General features: G+C 35.7%; 1 protein-coding gene across 3 annotated transcripts in view; it reads left to right on the top strand.

The window, feature by feature from the left end:
- Positions 1–4449, top strand: part of LOC124641603 (KH domain-containing, RNA-binding, signal transduction-associated protein 2-like) — a 264723-nt gene extending 260274 nt beyond the window's left edge. For all 3 annotated transcript variants that reach the window (XM_047179750.1, XM_047179749.1, XM_047179748.1), the window contains one exon: positions 595–4449. In XM_047179750.1, the coding sequence (XP_047035706.1) occupies positions 595–667 (73 nt within the window). In that variant the 3' untranslated portion in view covers positions 668–4449. The remainder of the gene's footprint in view (positions 1–594) is intronic.
- Positions 4450–20931: the final 16482 nt, after the last annotated feature.

Here is a 20931-nt window from a genome sequence, read left to right as displayed (position 1 = left end):
ATCTGTTTTTGGACGGATGACGAATTTTTAAGCTTCAATGACTGATTAATAATGGAAAAGAATTTTTTTTTATAAAACACATAATCGACAATCCTACCTATATTATAAATGTGAAAGTTTGTGAGAATGTATGGATGTATGTTTGTTATTCAATCACGCAAAAACGGCTGGACCGATTTGATTGAAATTTGTTATGTAGATAGGTGATACCCTAGATTAACACATAGGCTACTTTTTATCAACACATCACGCGGGCGAAGCCGCTGGCGGAAGCTAGTAAAATATATAGAAATTTAATGGAATGAAGATTAATGGATTCATAACATTCGGGTTGGTATACATGTCAACGAAACATGATGTAGTAACATTTATTGTCTTTATCAAACATTTTTGGAGTCCAGCTTTCATAATTAAAAACATCTTAGTATTAATAATACATATTTAGGTATATAATCGCCAAGTAAAATATTAAAAGTTATTGTATTTTTAACGACTTAGGAAACCATAAATCTATAAGATACAATTCTCAAGAAGGACCATTATATTTACATAGGTCAAAATATGTGTTTTAAAATCTATTTTTGTTTGTTTCAGGCACACAACCCTACTACCAATTATAAGGGACGAGTTCGTTACAGGCGTTGGTCTCAATATCAACCTAGCATAATTGTATCTAGTCAAAAGATAACCTAGACTCTACTCTAGTCGAATCAATAAATCGAATTAATTTTAAGATGAATAATTTATTCGTACCTGCTTTGTGACAAATATGTATATTGTTTTGTTTATAAATATATGTTTTTTGTATAAAGTGTTCTTACAGATTAAATGTGTTAAGGTATTAAGATGATTCCTGTCGAGTGTCAAATTTTGTACTGATTTGTTTGAAAATTTACTTTTTGCTGTCGTTTGGGCCTAATATAAATATGTCAACTGTATATTACTGTGGAATTACTACTAAGCACTTTGGTAAACAGTAAGCCGAGACTTCAACGAGGCTTCTGAAAATAAAATTATTGACACGGAGAACGTAAGCATAAAGCACTTCTGAAAGGACTACTGCTTCTGAGATCCATATTTTATTTTGCCGCCTTCATTGGTTAAAAATCTTGGCAGAAAAAAAAGTATTCTATTTATGTATTTAAAATTTTGACACTCGACTTACATATTTTTCGCTCACTGTGCAAGATAAAAGGGTGTGATTATTTTCCTAGATTATAATTAAAATAAAATAAAAAACTGCAGTCAAAGTTGGAATAAGTACTGATTTCGTTACCTAAGGAGCGATGACGAACTTTGATGACGAAAATCAAACTCATTTAGAACACAAGAATTCTGACTAATGACTGTTCGTCATGAATATTATATGCAATGTTAGGTTTTGTTTTAAATATGTAATAATTATAGTTATAAAATAAAGATATTATAAATATTATTTTAGAAAAATATGGTGTTCTATGAGAAGAAGGATAATTAATATAAGTCTTTAATAACAATGGAATCGCAAGAAAAGATATGGGTTCAGCAAGATAAATCAGCCAATAAGGGTTACAATAACAGAATTTTGGCATGATCCCAAAATCAAAAATTCTTCAAAATATGAGGCAGTATTTTGTATTCTTAAAAAAAAATACACGCAATGTTTCCATTCCCGATGAGTTATTGAAAATCTTACACTGTACCTCTCTTTCAGTCGCAGACGGTCAAATCCTTTCCATTACGCTATGACTTATGTCACAGAGTCATAAAGGTGCATTTTCAAAGCTACCTGCCAACTGCAACTGCCAACCGCACTTGCAGCAACTGCATGATATCGGTCGATATCTGAGGGCGACTGCACGTGCTGATGTTGCTTCGATCCAAACGGTTTAATGCAAAAAATACATACAAACCAGTAGTGCAGCTGGGCCGATTTCATGCAGTCGCGGCTCGTGCGGTCGGCAGTTGCAGTCGGCAGTTAGCATTAAAAACAAATCTTTAGCGGCGCAGTATACCTTTTTGGAATATTATGACCACGTCGACCGTTTATTACAAAAAAAAACTGAATAAGTATACCAGCGTTTTCTGATTCTATTTTTTTAAAACCCCATAAAGTAGGGCTTTTAGATATTAATTAACGGACCACTGTGTATTTAAATCCTATGCCTTGTAGGGGAGTATTGTACATAGAGAATATATCACTATACTATGTAGGTTTAAGCTAAATTCTAGCAGACGACGATTTAATTATATTTCAGATATATAAAACTTGAAAAAAATATATACGTCACGGTTTTAATTTCTATTACAATCTGTCAATTCGTTATCCATTAATAGGTATAATTTATGCAATTTTTCCATTTAAAACAATTGAATACATTTTATTATTACCTACACACACAGTTAACAGTTCAATATATTATGTTATTTATTACGCACACATATCTTCATACGTGCATGCACTCATTTTATTTTTACGAAAATTAAAATAACACACCCAATACATCAAAAGTTGGAATTTCACTTAATTTTAAGGCCGTAATTAAAAATAAATGAACGAATGAACCACTCAAACGTGCGATCAATTATCTGTTTCCATAATAATTGTAAAGGAGAATAATTTATTGAAATGACAATTTGCATTCCAAATTATGTTTTTTTTTTATATTTTTAAATTATAATTAAAATTGTCAGAATGAGAAATATTCGATTGTTTTTGATTAGTTCGAATTAGGCAGATTGTAATATAAAATAAAACCGTTGAATAATCATAATTTTATATTAATAGTTTGATAATTAATATCACAGTATGGTAATAGACAAAAACTGATTCATAGCACACTGCACATCATTTGAATATTCTAATTTATCGAATTACAGTATTAAAAATAAAAATATATCTGGCACACAGATTATTAAGCACACATTTTTACCAATAGAAACTTCGAAATTTTAATAAAAAATCATTGAAAATTAAGGTTTTAAAATTTAACGTTTCTTGTCATCATAACTTCAAAAGACATGTAGTGTTTTAAAAAATAATTTTAAATTGTAGAAAATAATACTAAATTATATGAATAATTATAGTAAAATTAAATAACGATCGATAAAGGCGACGTCTACGTGCAGTTCAAATCGTTACGATAAAAATAAGTTGCTAAATTAAATATTTGAAAATGGCGGACAAAACAAAATGAAATTACCAAACAACATGTAATTTTGAAATTATATAAGATTTATTCACACTTTTATCTTATTTTATAATTCGAATAGAATTATATAATTTTGACAGAAAAAAATACACAAGTCATTTTCAAATATTTGTAAGTAAAATTAATATTTAAATGAGTGTCAAATAATTTTAAACTTAACGTATCTAAGATTAAATTCTAAGCATAAATAATAAAATAACAATGTAGTATTAATATAAATAAATGTAAATAAGTACTTATTATGTTTAATCGCTTATAAATCTCGTCTGTGTTTTGTGATATAATAGGTAGTTAGTAAAATTCACGTTTTTTGAAAATAAATTATCAATATTATAGATAATATCGGCTGAAAATGTTTTATTTCATGCTTGTATGTTATGTGAATATGTATAAATATATTTAATTATTTTTTATGTCAAATTAATTCTCGGAAATAGTTTAATTATTATTCTTCCGGTATGAAATATTTTTAAAGCCCGTGGTTGATGTGTTATTGTATGTTATATTTATTTAAATATTTAATACATGTGTATTGAGTTATTTATAGTTGTTATACATATTAATACATATTTAATAAATAATTACAAAGAAAGTTTTTGATTGTTTTTCAGTTTTTTTTTTGTATAAAGTAATTTAAAATGATGTAAAAAATGGAGTATTTGTTTTAAATCACGCGCTTCATCATTTAAGACTTTGTTTAAAAAAAAAAAGATAATTTAAATTAAGTCTTCCATTAAATTCTGCAAAACATATTCATTTGGTTAAGAGTTCATATTCCTTGTTATTGTTTAATAGGCAATGGTGATTAATTGACGAATCTCTGATGATCAGAATATACTTAACTTTGACTGTAAACGAAATTTCTCTCCGTTTAAGGTCATACACAGTCGTTCTACGTCAAACTTTGCAATGGTGGTGCTCACACATCACCATCTGCTGAGCCTTTTCCCAACTATGTTGGGGTCGGCTTCTAGTCTAACCGGATGCAGTTGAGTACCAGTATTTAACAAGGAGCAACTGATTATCTGACCTTCTCAACTCAATTAGCCGGGCCCAATACCCCTTGGTAAGATTGGTTGTCAAAGTATCTGACCTTACTACCCGTAACGACTACCATAGATGTTCAAAATAACAGCTGGTGGTGTTTATACAATTTTACCATATAGGGTCAATTAATGATCATTGCCTTTGTATATTGTTTAATTGCTTCCAAGTGTGCACTGAAAATGAGTAGTAACAAATAAATATGATCATAGAATACTGACTTTTATTTCATTTATTAAAAACCATTAACATTAACAACTACCTAAATATATCTTAAAAAATACTCTATATTATTTTAATTGATTTGTACTTAGGTGTTTGAGAGATAAATCTTCGGTTTCAATCAATTCGATTTAAATCTTCTTGGTGGCATTATATTGGAAAAAATGTAGGAACTTAGTAAGTATGTATACAGTTTATAATGAGAAATTGAAGTATGTATCAGCCATTAATTACCAGTCACCCTATAAAGTATGTTACCAATTTATAGTTATCTGCCTTTTAAATGGAATATAGAGGTAGACTTAACACCCCTATTTTTCACCAGAAGTTAAAAACCCCGGGTTATCCTATCAGTATCCCAGTGTCACGATAATGTCCTGACTACCGGCGTTGCCTGCAAAAGGGTCCACGATATGGTTTATGAAGGTCTCCATACAACCCAGCTTTTATTACCACTTCATAGCTATATTTGCGCATATCTCCGTCATATAGGCAACTGTGTCTTTTTTATCAAGGGTAATTTCTCTTTTTAGCCAACTGCGTTAGAGGGGGTATGTTATTTTAAGTGTAAGTATGATTAGATGTGGAACTTAAAAGGTTTGAAGATTTTAATATTAGAGTTGACATTAGATTTGTCTTAGTTCTGAAAATGGCAGGACATCAAAGCATCAGAGTTACCTATCTATACAAAAAGTCATTTTATACATTACTCTTTTATGTATTTTTTTCTGTATATTATTGTGTAAAGTTTTGTGTTATAAATAAAACAAAATATATACATATAAGCATGTGTGTTTGTTTTTTTTTCTTAAACCCTTTATTCTCAGGAACTAGTAAACCTATTTGAAAAAGCCTTTCAGTGTCTGCGCGGCGGTTATAAATGGACTATCTAAGTCCATTTATAACCGCCGCGCCGGTGGAACCTAGTAGGTACCTACCTACAATGCATGAGAGAGACCTGTAGCATAGAGAAACTGTAAACTGGATGAAACATTCGTTAGATAAGGAGTTATTTATAGCCCTGTCATATTTTGTAAGACAATAAGCCGATTTATAGGTTTTGTCAACCCAAGCAAGTAATATATCAAGTTTTGATGACACGCCCGATAGAAGTGAAAATTAATGTTTGTTTCGGATTGTAATAGTTCGTGTAACGAAGAGATATTGAACTAAGAAGTTGATAGTAATGTTGTAAAGGGAAGGGCACTATATTATCTTGTACTAGCCCTTTTCCCGCGGTTTCACTCGCGTCCCGTCGGAACTACTGCCCGTACCGGGATAAAATATAGCCTATGTTACTCGGGAAGAGTACCTATAGTTTTCCAACAGTGAAAGAATTTTTCAATTCGGGTCAGTAGTTTCGGAGGCTTACAAATAAACAAAAAAAATCCTGAATATTATATTAGTGCATATTATGTATTTGACAGCTTGACTTCGTAATGTTCAATGATTGTAATATAACCGAAAAATTAAAAACAATCTGATCATTAGGATTAAAAAACTTTATTTCTCACTAGCTTCTGCCTGCGGTTTCACTCGCGTCCCGTAGAAACTTTCTCTACGATAAATGGGCTATCTAGCATTGAAATATTTTTTTAAACCAGCCATTCGTTCCTGAGATTAGTGCGTTCGAGCAAACAAACTCTTCAGCTTTAAATTATATTTCATACCATTCATACCATCAAAGTTGGTTTGTTGCCGACTAAATATCCAATCGTTGTAACTGTACTACAATTCATCTCCATACTGATTTATGAGCCCAAACAAACTATCGGCCGACTAAAAGTTTGCAGTTAGAGCACTAATGATACTGACTTCTAAATCAGGTTACATTTTGGTATAAGCATGAACGTCACGGCTACATTTACCGGTATCGAAACGGAACGGTCGGAACGGTTATTAACGGAACTGGTATCAGTTCCGATTCCACCGGCATTGGAGGCACCCACATACATAATATCGGATGCACCCTAGTTCTCTACGTAATACTTGTAACATCTCTTAGGTAAGTTAAATTAGAGTCGTTGAATATCAAGCATTAGTTTTACTTACGGACTTTCACAATATTCTATCCTATTTGTGCAATATGTGCTGGATGACTTATAAGAGAGAAAGACCACTCTACTATTGCAATAATTCTAAGTCTCGTGTAATTCTGACGTTCAAAAAGTGCTGTTTCTAATAAGCAATTTTTCATAATAAAAACTGAAATCCATAATTCACTTCCACCTAGCTCATCTATAAGCAATACCGTAGACAAAAGCTAGTGTTTTATCAATAAATAGTTAATACGTTACTCCCCTCGGGGTCAGTTCAAGTTTAACTGAATGTTTCACTACACCCGGGTGTCCGGTTAACATTCTATCCCAGTATATTGTGCAGCCAACATCTGATGAATTTGTTACTGACCCATATTGCTTCCAACAAGTGTAACCAGCTTTGAACAGTGTAAAATATGTACACTTGCATGCAAATAAACCAGGTCAGCGTCAGTCATTTTAAATCATATAATTTATTGGGTTGCTTTAGTAACTGGGTTGAGGAGGTCAGATAGGCAGTCGCTCTGTATAGCACATTGATACTCAAATGCATCCGATTAGACTGGGAGTGAACCCCGATATAGTTACCGGCACGGATATTGAGCTCTCGGCGGAGGAGTGGGGATCGCTTTGCGCACTGTACACATAAGGCAATAAACCAATAAATCGCTTCTGCGCAGGTGAAGGTCAGGGCTCAATATCCGTGCCGATAACTATACTAAAAGTTGGGTAACAGCAAAGCAAATGATGAATTTCGCTCCCAAAGAGTCAGTTAATAGATAAGTGGCTAGGAAAACGTGTTCTTTATCCTTAATTTAATTACCTAAAGGCAGATAATTAATTTAAATAAACCCATTAATTCAGTCAATAAGATTATACAAATGATCGTCGAGTACTCAATTAATGTCATAATTAATTAATTATTAACGCAACTGTGATCTATAATGATTTAATGTATCCGAATAGCTGGGTTGAGGAGGTCAGATAGGCAGTCGCTCCTTGTAGAATAGTGGTACACAGCTGCATCTGGTTAGACTGGAAGCCGACCCCAACAGTTGGGAAAAGTCAAGGCAAATAATGAAGTGAAATTTACAGTCTCATAAAGATGTGATTTATATAAAAAATACGTAAATTAGTCCAATTCATTAATGTATCTTAATTTGAAACAACTGAACTACTTTTAAAAACACTATAAACTTGAAAAAAAATCATTTAATTAAGCCCTCACAAAGGAATACGTTAGTACGAATCAAACAAAAACAGTAAAAATATACCTACCTAGTAAAACCGTAAACATAAAGGGCGCCATTTGTAAATTCGTATGGGTTTGATTAAAGTCCGAATTTTATAGGTTTGAAGGCATAAACTTAAGCGGTGCTCAATATGAAACACATTCCTACAGATTTCGCACGAAAACCAAATAATATTAACATTTGGCATCGACAATGCATCACACAATAATAGTGCCGTTTTAGCCAATTGTTGCCACGGTCCTTGTAAGGACATGAGCCAGCAAGACATATTATAGTGCACAAGCATTTGCGCAGACACAGGGGCACTCACTATTCCTTCACTCTCTGCGCCCGATGGGACGGCAATCCGACACGACCGGAGAGAATTAGACACAGGACCGACATTTACGTGCTCTCCGATGCACGGGTGTATCAATCACCAACTTCCAGACTGCGGGCTGTTTTATGAAAGTTTCTAAAACCCACTGAGCGATTTTGGCCTCACCTGGAAATCTAACCCGAGACCTCCATAGCAGTCGCGCTTGCGACAGCTAGATTAACGAGACAGTTGCAGTGTAATAGGAATAAAACGACTGCCTATCTGACATTCTCAATACAGGTAACCCGATTCTCTTTGGTAAGATTCGTTTTCAGTCTATATTCAGGGTGTGATGAATATTTTTTGAGTCCGCTACTGCGTGGACCAGCTAGTATTAAATAAACTGTAGGTAAAATAAACGCCAATCGCTCGAAACTCAAGCCTCACCAAAGCTCCCGAACCAAAATTAATTTGCTTTTAGGCAGTAACATAAATAATTGTAACACTTGTATTCATACAGAACGTTTTTGTATCGTTTGTACTCGCCGCAAGTTTGTGCAGATTAAACGCACGCTCATTTATTGAAACTGGATTAAACCAAGGCTTATGGAGAACGTTTTGTTTAGTTAATTTTTTAGGGTGCGTCGCGGGGTAGCGGAGGAAGGAAAGATAGTGAGTATATAGAGTGTACATAAGGAAATACATAGGGCACTTTATAGAGTGTACATAAGGAAATACATAGGGCAGTACATAAGGAAATACAAAGGGCAGTTCATGGAGTGTACATAAGGAAATACATAGGTGAGTACATAGAGTGTACATAAGGAAGTATATAGGGCAGTACATAAGGAAGTACATAGGGCAGTACATAAGGAAATACATAGGGCAGTACATAAGGAAATACATAGGGCTGTACATAGAGTGTAAATAAGGAAAAACATAGGGCAGTACATAAGGAAATACATAGGGCAGTACATAAGGAAATACATAGGGCAGTAAATAAGGAAATACGTAGAGGAGTACATAAGGAAATACATAGGACAGTACAGAGTGTACATAAGGAAATACATAGGGCAGTACATAAGGAAATACATAGGGCAGTACATAAGGAAATACATAAGGCAGTACATAAGGAAATACATAGGGCAATACATAAGGAAATACATAGGGCTGTACATAGAGTGTACATAGGTGAGTACATAGAGTGTACATAGACTGAACATAAGGAAATACATAGGGCAGTACATAAAGTGTACATAAGGAAATACATAGGGCAGTACATAAGGAAGTACATAGGGGAGTATATAAGGAAATACATAGGGCAGTACAAAAGGAAATACATAGGGCAGTACATAAGGAAATACATAGCGCAGTACATAGAGTGTACATAAGGAAATACATAGGGCAGTACATAAGGAAATACATAGGGCAGTACATAAGAAAATACATAGGGTTGTACATAGAGTGTACATAAGGAAAAACATAGGGCAGTAAATAAGGAAATACATAGAGGAGTACATAAGGAAATACATAGGGCAGTACATAGAGTGTACATAGGTGAGTACATAGAGTGTACATAGAGTGTACATAAGGAAATACATAGGGCAGTACATAAGGAAACACATAGGGCAGTACATAAGGAAATACATAAGGCAGTACATAAGGAAATACATAGAGGAGTACATAAGGAAATACATAGGGCAGTACATAGAGTGTACATAGGTGAGTACATAGAGTGTACATAGACTGAACATAAGGAAATACATAGGGCAGTACATAAAGTGTACATAAGGAAATACATAGGGCAGTATATAAGGAAGTACATAGGGGAGTATATAAGGAAATACATAAGGCACTTCATAGAGTGTACATAAGGAAATACATAGGGCAGTACAAAAGGAAATACATAGGGCAGTACATAAGGAAATACATAGCGCAGTACATAGAGTGTACATAAGGAAATACATAGGGCAGTACAAAAGGTAATACATAGGGCAGTACATAAGGAAACACATAGGGCTGTACATAGAGTGTACATAAGGAAATACATAGGGCACTTCATAGAGTGTACATAAGGAAATACATAGGGCAGTACATTAGGGAAATTACAAAATACATAGGGGAGTATATAAAGAAATACATAGGGCAGTACATTTTGATTTTGATTTTGATTTTGAATACATAGGGCAGTACATAAGGAAATACATAGGGGAGTACATAGAGTGTACATAAGGAAGTATATAGGGCAGTACATAAGGAAATACATAGGGGAGTACATAAGGAAATACATAGGGCTGTACATAGAGTGTACATAGGTGAGTACATAGAGTGTACATAGACTGAACATAAGGAAATACATAGGGCAGTACATAAAGTGTACATAAGGAAATACATAGGGCAGTACATAAGGAAGTACATAGGGGAGTATATAAGGAAATACATAAGGCACTTCATAGAGTGTACATAAGGAAATACATAGGGCAGTACAAAAGGAAATACATAGGGCAGTACATAAGGAAATACATAGCGCAGTACATAGAGTGTACATAAGGAAATACATAGGGCAGTACAAAAGGAAATACATAGGGCAGTACATAAGGAAACACATAGGGCTGTACATAGAGTGTACATAAGGAAATACATAGGGCACTTCATAAAGTGTACATAAGGAAATACATAGGGCAGTACATTAGGGAAATTACAAAATACATAGGGGAGTATATAAAGAAATACATAGGGCAGTACATTTTGATTTTGATTTTGATTTTGAATACTTAGGGCAGTACATAAGGAAATACATAGGGGAGTACATAGAGTGTACATAAGGAAGTATGTAGGGCAGTACATAAGGAAATACATAGGGGAGTACATAAGGAAATACATAGGGCAATACATAAGGAAATACATAGGGCTGTACATAGAGTGTACATAGGTGAGTACATAGAGTGTACATAGACTGAACATAAGGAAATACATAGGGCAGTACATAAAGTGTACATAGGTGAGTACATAGTGTACATAGACTGAACATAAGGAAATACATAAGGCAGTACATAAGGAAATACATAGGAGAGTACATAAGGAAATACATAGGGCTGTACATAGAGTGTACATAGGTGAGTACATAGAGTGTACATAGACTGAACATAAGGAAATACATAGGGCAGTACATAAAGTGTACATAAGGAAATACATAGGGCAGTACATAAGGAAGTACATAGGGGAGTATATAAGGAAATACATAGGGCACTTCATAGAGTGTACATAAGGAAATACATAGGGCAGTACATAAGGAAACACATAGGGCTGTACATAGAGTGTACATAAGGAAATACATAGGGCACTTCATAGAGTGTACATAAGGAAATACATAGGGCAGTACATTAGGGAAATTACAAAATACATAGGGGAGTATATAAAGAAATACATAGGGCAGTACATTTTGATTTTGATTTTGATTTTGAATACATAGGGCAGTACATAAGGAAATACATAGGGGAGTATAAAAGGAAATACATAGGGCACTTCATAGAGTGTACATAAGGAAATACATAGGGCAGTACAAAAGGAAATACATAGGGCAGTACATAAGGAAATACATAGCGCAGTACATAGAGTGTACATAAGGAAATACATAGGGCAGTACAAAAGGAAATACATAGGGCAGTATATAAGGAAACACATAGGGGAGTACATAGAGTGTACATAAGGAAGTACATAGGGCAGTACATAAGGAAATACATAGGGCAGTACATAAGGAAATACATAGGGGAGTACATAGAGTGTACATAAGGAAATACATAGGGCAGTACATAAGGAAGTACATAGGGGAGTATATAAGGAAATACATAGGGCACTTCATAGAGTGTACATAAGGAAATACATAGGGCAGTACATAAGGAAATACATAGGGCAGTACATAGAGTTTACATAGGTGAGTACATAGAGTGTACATAAGGAAATACATAGGGCAGTACATAGAGTGTACATAGAGTGTACATAAGGAAATACATAGGGCAGTACATAAGGAAGTACATAGGGGAGTATATAAGGAAATACATAGGGCACTTCATAGAGTGTACATAAGGAAATACATAGGGCAGTACAAAAGGAAATACATAGGGCAGTACATAAGGAAACACATAGGGGAGTACATAGAGTGTACATAAGGAAGTATATAGGGCAGTACATAAGGAAGTACATAGGGCAGTACATAAGGAAATACATAGGGCAGTACATAAGGAAATACATAGGGGAGTACATAAGGAAATACATAGGGGAGTACATAGAGTGTACATAAGGAAGTATATAGGGCAGTACATAAGGAAGTACATAGGGCAGTACATAAGGAAATACATAGGGCAGTACATAAGGAAATACATAGGGCAGTTCATAGAGTGTACATAAGGAAATACATAGGGCAGTACATAAGGAAATACATAGGGCTGTACATAGAGTGTACATAAGGAAAAACATAGGGCAGTACAAAAGGAAATACATAGGGCAGTACATAAGGAAACACATAGGGGAGTACATAGAGTGTACATAAGGAAGTATATAGGGCAGTACATAAGGAAGTACATAGGGCAGTACATAAGGAAATACATAGGGCAGTACATAAGGAAATACATAGGGGAGTACATAAGGAAATACAAAGGGGAGTACATAGAGTGTACATAAGGAAGTATATAGGGCAGTACATAAGGAAGTACATAGGGCAGTACATAAGGAAATACATAGGGGAGTACATAAGGAAATACAAAGGGGAGTACATAGAGTGTACATAAGGAAGTACATAGGGCAGTACATAAGGAAGTACATAGGGCAGTACATAAGGAAATACATAGGGGAGTACATAAGGAAATACAAAGGGGAGTACATAGAGTGTACATAAGGAAGTATATAGGGCAGTACATAAGGAAGTACATAGGGCAGTACATAAGGAAATACATAGGGCAGTACATAAGGAAATACATAGGGGAGTACATAGAGTGTACATAAGGAAGTATATAGGGCAGTACATAAGGAAGTACATAGGGCAGTACATAAGGAAATACATAGGGCAGTACATAAGGAAATACATAGGGCTGTACATGGAGTGTACATAGGTGAGTACATAGAGTGTACATAAGGAAATACATAGGGGAGTACATAAAGAAATACATAGGGCAGGACATAGAGTGTACATAAGTAAATACATAGGGCTGTGCATAAGGAAATACATAGGGCAGTACATAAGGAAATACACAGGGCAGTAGATAAGGAAATTCATAGCGCAGTACATAGAGTGTACATAAGGAAATACATAGGGCAGTATATAAGGAAATACATAGCGCAGTACATAGGGGAGTACATAAGGAATTACATAGGGCAGTACATAAGGAAATACATAGGGCAGTAGTAGTAGAGTGTACATAGAGTGTATATAAGGAAATACATAGGGCAGTACATAGAGTGTACATAGGTGAGTACATAGAGTGTACATAGGTGAGTACATAGAGTGTACATATGTGAGTATATAAGGAAATATATAGTGGAGTTCATAAAGTGTGTAGTTGGGCTTGGTGTCCAGTTAAATGAAATACAGTCGCGGACATCAGCTAGTATCTACATAATTGTATCTAGATAACAGTGGGTAGCGTTAAAGAAGAGAATTGGAAACAGAAGTACATACAATTTCCGAAGTACGATAGCTTTTAGAAATATCTTTATATGTCGAAGAACAATTTGAAGCGCGTCCAATGGCCGATCAAAGGCTTAATGTCACTCTGAATGGACCATGAGCCAGGTAGGAATTTGTTAATATGGACACGACACAGGAAAATTACGAAGGACCATTCTAGCAGTAAATCATATCTGTCGGTTTTCTATCTCTCACAAGCCCAAATTCACTGATGCACAACAAAATGACTTTTGTGTTTCCTTAAATAAGCTATTTATTGTGGTTTTAAAAGAATCGGAGGATCATGTTGTCGCTTGTAAGTATTGGCATACAGATCTCGTATAGAATCCTACTATCCTACTACTTTTCTACTAATATTTCTATTAATTTCTGCTAATATTATAAATGTAAAAGTGAAAATGTATGGATATATGTTTGTTATTCTTTCACGCAAAAACGGCTGGACCGATTTGGTTTAAATTTGGTATGTAGATAGTTGATATCCTGGATTAACACATAAGCTTTTTATCAACAAACCACTCGATAGAAACCGCTGACGGAAGCTAGTAAAATATAATACTTTCATTTATTTACTTTGATGAACGAAGTTCTTACATACATTCTGCCTTTTCGTTTAATTTAGTAATCTAGATATCACTTTACCAATTCAACCAATTTTCAAAATCTTTTAAATGTGTACCTTCTGCGGTATTATTTACCAATATTATGAAATGTCCCGTCACGAGTAACTCGGACACAGCGGCATCCTAATATTCCGTCAATACAGGAATTCCAGCAGTTTCCAATACCTATCCAATCTTGGAAAAGTATTTTGTCCTCTAGGTACCTAGTAAATGCAAGGTGCACCTGTGCTCATAGAAAGTTAGGAATTCACTTAAGGTCAATAGCAGTTTGAACTATTAATTGATGTAATTATTACGAGTCTTAACATTTTATAACATATCGGGTGTGTCGTACCCAATCACATTAAATCCTACCACATATACTTTATGATATTCTAAGGCGAATTGTAAAAAAAAAACCTAATCCATTCGGTGGTTTAGCCACAGCAGTAATTTTTCGTTTTCATAATTTACAACATCATGTGTAAAGCAGAGATAAAGTTAGGAGTATTGAATGTTTTGACCAATTGACAGCTGTCAGTTTTCAAGGGAGAATTTCCGTTGTTTATAATGAATGACTTATACATATGGTGTTCTAATTCTCGCACATTTTTATTATATTTACTTTGATTGAAAAAATCATTTTTTTATTTTTACGAATTTTATTTTCTTCTTTGTGCTAATCGACATATTTTAACCAGTTATGCTAACGTATTTCATTGTGATTAGGTACGACATGCCCCGATATTCCGCACTGTAAACAAAAATGCATTTTAGTTCACGAAAACCATTTACAAAATGAAAAGGAAGACTTAATTTACTCGGGCAGTATAGTTTACGAGAGCAGCTTATAATTTCTCACCGCTGCTAAATAATCGATCACGTTGTACCAACGTTAGTTCTAGACGTATGTGCTTTCAGTTGCTAGGTTTGGGGTTCCGTAGACCCCTGTAATCCTTGGAAATCTGCACTAATATTATAAATAGAAAAAAAATAATTTGTAGGAAAGACTCCGAAACTACTGAATCGATTTGTTTAGAAATTTCACTATTATAACTAGTCACTATGATGTGTTTAGTAGCTATAAATATTTGTTTAGGCGTCAGCATCGCTCTGCTTGTTTTCATCAATAAATTAATATATCATATACTAGCCGTTTTCACGCGGTTTTACCCGCGTCCCGTGGAAGCTACTGTCCGCACCGGGATAAAATATAGCCTATGTTACTTGCAGATAATATAGCTTTCTAATGGTGAAAGAATATTTGGAATCGGTCCAGTAATTTTTGAGTTTATCCATTACAACCAAACAAACAAAGTTTTCCTCTTTATAATATTAGTATAGACAAACAATATTTTTTTTCTCTTTATAAATTTAAGTATAGATTTTATACGGAACCGTTGCAGAAGAATACTGTTCGAAACTTAGAAGTTTATTGTTTTTAAAATTCATCGCACGTCGTAGATGGTCGATGTTGGCCACCGATGGATGGATGGTGTATGTACATACATCGGACGGAGCTACGTCCACATACCTAATGTATTGGAGGTAACATTACTATAAATATTTGTAAGACGTGTGGATTTTTCTTCTCGCTCTCGCTTAGGAGTATTTTGTTGTAAACTAGCTGTTTTTCTGTCGTATCTTAAAAGAATTACTGCCGGTACCTAACTGAATGAAATATAGCCTAGGTACTAGCTTCCGCCCGCGTCTCTTCGCCCGCGTCGAGTTCGGTTATATCTCGTTTCCAAGAGAACTCTTCAAAAGTCCGGGATAAAAACTATTCTAAGTTCTTTTTCAAGGTGAAATCTATCTCTGTACCAAATTTTAATAAAATCAGTTCAGTTGTTTAAACGTGCAAGCGTAACAGACAGACAGACAGAGTTACTTTCGCATTTATAATATTAGTAGGGATGTTACTACTACTGACCCGAATGATGATGATAATGATTATAAAACGTGGTTCTAAGAAATTACCGGCTTTAGAACTAGGTATAATATTAAAAAATAAAGCATCGTCTTCAACGAAGTTGAAGCTTTAAACCTAGTATTAAGTCCAGTACTTTTAAAACCACGTTTTATAGTACCTAAGGTGACATGAGTTCCGGGGCTGCGGGTTGTTCGAAAGAGATACCGCGGTCCTGGTACATAAAAGGCCTATGACGGAACACGACGGTTTTTAGTCAGTAAGAGTCTGACACTCCCTCACCGCTGCTAACCCACAGCGGGAGAGCTCATTTGATGATTTTTGATGTCGGAAAAAAGAAAAAGGTGACATGAGTTTAAAATAAATACTGTCACCTAAAAAAATGGTGTGTCGTTTTAAAATGTACCAAGACAAAGGCTTGGGTCGGAATCAAATATTCAGCCTGGTTTTATGTTTGTACATAAATTCGGGATCAAAATTCCGTGAACTGAGACACCGAGCGGTGCATGTTTTATTGATAAAGAGACGCTCTGACGTGGTAGGTTTCGGTAACAGTACATATTTTAAAGTCTTTTTCACTATTTTATAAGGTATCCGTGTTCAAGAACTAAGGATGGTTACTGAAAAAACTTAAAAAAGAAACCGGAATGGGGTCCGAATGCCCACACCTTATTTAAAGATCTATCTATCTAGGCGGCTGGTTGACGCTTCTCGTGACCAAAAGGCTGGCTATTACCTCTGACAAATGATCAGCATGGTGGTAATGCTGCGAGCCTCTTGAATAAGCTCACAGACGACAGTGATGGGGATGATTTTTTTTAATGCTTTTTGTTTTCTTTTTTTTTTGTTTTAAATATGTAAATCTTTATCGTTAATATGTCATCATCATCATCATCATCCTCCTGCCCTTATCCCAATTTTATTTGGGGTCGGCGCAGCAAGTTTTCTCCTTCCATACTCTTCTATCTGCCGTCATCTCACAAGTAACATTATTTTTTACCATCTACTTTCACACAATCCATCAATCGTTTCTTTGGTCTTCCTCTTCCACTATATCCGTTAATATGTATATCTTTACTTAAATTGAATAAAATGACTTCGCATAAAACATTTATTTGGTTATAAATCATCGAATGTCAAAAACATCCCGTAGGTGCGGCGGTGCGGCGTGAGGGAGTGGAGACTCTTACTGAGTTGACTAAAACGCATCATGTTCTTTCATGTTTCAAGAAAACTCTAACGATAAGAAAAGTCATCACAGACATCTGTAAATTATTCTCCACTAGCTTCCACCCGCGGCTTCGCCCGCGTCGAATTCGGTTATATCGCATTTCCAAGAGAACTCTTCATAAGTCCGGGATAAAACCTATCCTGTTCTTTCCCAAGGTCAACTCTATGTTTGTACCAAATTTTACTAAAATCAGTTTAGTGGTTTAGACTTGAAAGCGTAACAGACAGAGACAGACAGACAGAGTTACTTTCGCATTTATAATATTAGTAGGGATTAAATGAATAAATACGTCTAAGTATATCAAGTGCGGTTGGTAGCAGATCTTAGGACAACTTAGATTAGTCAACGAAATCTCTAGTGACTTTAAGTTCACCCCGATCCTTATGGTTTGTAACTATTGGTTTCAAATCGTGTTACGATTCGTTCCTGTGATGTTTCTTCGTAGCCAGACACTCTTTTTTTTAAAGGGAAACTTAAAAACCGGCCCAGTGCGAGTCAAACTCGCGCACGAAAGGCTCCATACCATTATAAAACGGACAAAAAAATCACGTTTGTTTTATGGGAGCCCCCCAAAATATTTATTTAATTCTAGTTTTCAGTATTTGTTGTTATAGCGGCAACAAAAATACATAATCTGTGAAAATTTCAGCTTTCTAACTATCACGTTTCACGAGATACAGCCTGGTGACAGACGGACGGACGGACGGACAGAGAAGCGAAAACAATAGGGTTCCTTTGGGTACGGAACCCTAAAAAGGGAAGGAAGATGATGATGATTAATGTCATTTATAAAAGTGAGATTGCCAGAAAACAGGGATGAAATCTTTCCGAAACGTATTCGAGTTTCGTTAGTAATGGCCACTTTGGTACTTTAGCATTTAAAAGCTGATGTTTATCTTTACAACAAATAAAACGGATTAAGCTATCCTAGAGTTCATACAGTTGACTTTGAACCCATCATGACCTTGTGTCTATTCTCTCACATGGGTTTAAAATTACTGAGACGGTTAAGAGCGCGCGCACACTAAAAACTTTTAGTCGGCCGATGATTTGGTATAGGACTGACTAAAAAGTTGATTACGTTACGTTACAGCCTTTCTTATCGTCCCACTGCTGGGCTGCGGCCTCCTCTCACACGGAGAAGGATTGAGCGTTAATCACCACGCTTGCTCAATGCGGGTTGGTGATTTCAGACTTTATAGTCCAGGTTTCCTCAAGATGTTTTCCTTCACCTTTAATCATCCATTGGTGTCTAAAATATATTTAAAAAGTTTATACAAACTTAGAAATGTTGCATTGGTGCCCACTTGTCTGAGCTATAACTAACTTGGATTTGATTAATATTTTTTTTAATCATTTTTTTTTTTATTGTTAATTCAATCAAAGTTTTTAGTCGGTCTGCTACCTTAGAAATACCTGATCATTGTTACGTGTGAACTTCCATACATCTTCATACTGATTTAAGAGCCCAAATTAACTATCAGGCCTAATTGACATTCATCATCATCATCATCTCAGCCATAGGACGTCCACTGCTGAACATAGGCCTCCCCCTTAGATCTCCACAGATACCTGTTGGAGGCGACCTGCATCCAGTGTCTATTGAGTCTAATAATTGACATTATTCTAATTATCATATATTTCCTCTGACGAGCGTTTTATTCAATAGTTTTACAAAATGATCTTATTATAGGGAAATATTAAAACTAAGTATCAAAATATTCATCCGCATCGCTGTCAGCTGGGATCGTGCCCAAAAGGCTGGCTGCATTGCCACGCTGGATGGCAATGCATATCCTTTGACCGAAGTATAGGCCAGCCCTTTGGTCACGAGTGGACTCCACTAATCGCTTACTAATTTCTCGAAAGAGTCTGTGGGCACTTGGGCCCCATGGTCCCAGGGTTTCAACCCCAAACGGCTCAAAAATGCAATTGCCGGTGAGGTTTACATATTTGTGCCGCTTGAGGTTTTCCGCGGCTGCAGCAGCTGCACCGACACAGCTCGCCGTACTGGGAAGGTGGGAAGGTGCAAGGGTGTCGACGCAGGTTGCGTCCCACACCAAAGACCTTCCCATCTTCCAAGGCATTATAGACATCCCGTCTGGTCTCTTGCCATCGTCGCGTGCCAAGCCTCTGGGTTCTAAAATGACTGGCACTCCGGCGGTGACAAGAGCACGACGTCGACGACATTTATGCTGGCGTGTCGTGCCATGCGACCAGCACTTTTGCTACAGGAAAGACCATGGTGCCCAAGGCGGTCCACAGATTCACTGCACTGGCAGCGATGCGGAGCCGCAGTGGGAGCGCCGAGGCGTAGGCATGTAGCGAGCCGGAATGTAGTGTCACCCAGCATGGTCCCAACGCTGGGTGACGGCAGTGCGTGAAGCCATAACCCTGACTCCCACTCTCCCACAGCCAGTAGGCGGGCACGCTCAGCAGTATTGACAGATGTTTCAATTAGTTTATTTCTCGTCAATCTGCAGAGCGGCTCGTCCCACTGTCTCTGGGAAGCCGGGTTGTCAGGGAAGGCTGTGTTTGGGCAAGCCACTTTCCAGGCGTTCATGCTATCAGTCACCTCACGGTCAGACACGGCACCTCAGAATCGACCAGTGAAGGGGCTAAAATTATTATCATTATTCTATGGCTATTGTTAGCTATAATTTTTGCCTGTCATTATTTTTAAAGAGTTGTTTTCATCTGAAGATTATTTCGAAGCTACGTGCCGGGGCCATGTAAGTACAAATTATGTTTTCGTTATAGCGAAGTTAAAATTCTTTGTATCCTTATCTGGGTGTGACCTTATCTCTTGATAAAGTAAACCGCACGCAGAGTTAGGAAGCCAAACTTGTTTAGATATGCCATGCCTGTTTGTAATCAATTAATTGGTAAAACAATAAAAGATAGAAGCAGAAATTGATAGATTTGTATGTTCTACATTAGTGGGTAGTTATAAATTATCAAGTTGTCTATACTAATATTAAACGAGGAAAACTTTGTCTGTTTGTTTGTAATGGATAAACTCAAAAAACTACTGGACCGATTAAAAAAATCTTACACCATTAGAAAGCTACATTATCTATCAGTAACATAGGTTATATTTTATCTCGGTACGGGCAGCAGTTCAGGACGCGGGTGAAACAATAGGAAAACGGCTAGTGTTTAGTAATTTGTTTTTTTTTTTGCTATTTATATCCAAAAAGTGCCTCATGGAATAAACTTCAAAAAACTAACATTTCTTGTACACAGAAATGAGGCATTAAATACATGCATATAAATGACTCAACAACCTAGTGATTGCGTAGATGACAAATAATCTATTTATAATAAACTTCCACGACATCATTTTTTCCTCAACAGTAAAACAGTTTTATTCTCACTATTATTTATATGTTCTAATTATAGTGAACGCATACCTTTCAGAAAGGACCACGGCGGATGAAT

Source organism: Helicoverpa zea, chromosome 22 (assembly GCF_022581195.2).
Source record: "Helicoverpa zea isolate HzStark_Cry1AcR chromosome 22, ilHelZeax1.1, whole genome shotgun sequence".
In the NCBI taxonomy this organism is placed as follows: Eukaryota; Metazoa; Arthropoda; class Insecta; order Lepidoptera; family Noctuidae; genus Helicoverpa; species Helicoverpa zea.
Note: the sequence above shows the minus strand (reverse complement) of the source record. Positions and strands in the feature narration are given on the sequence as shown.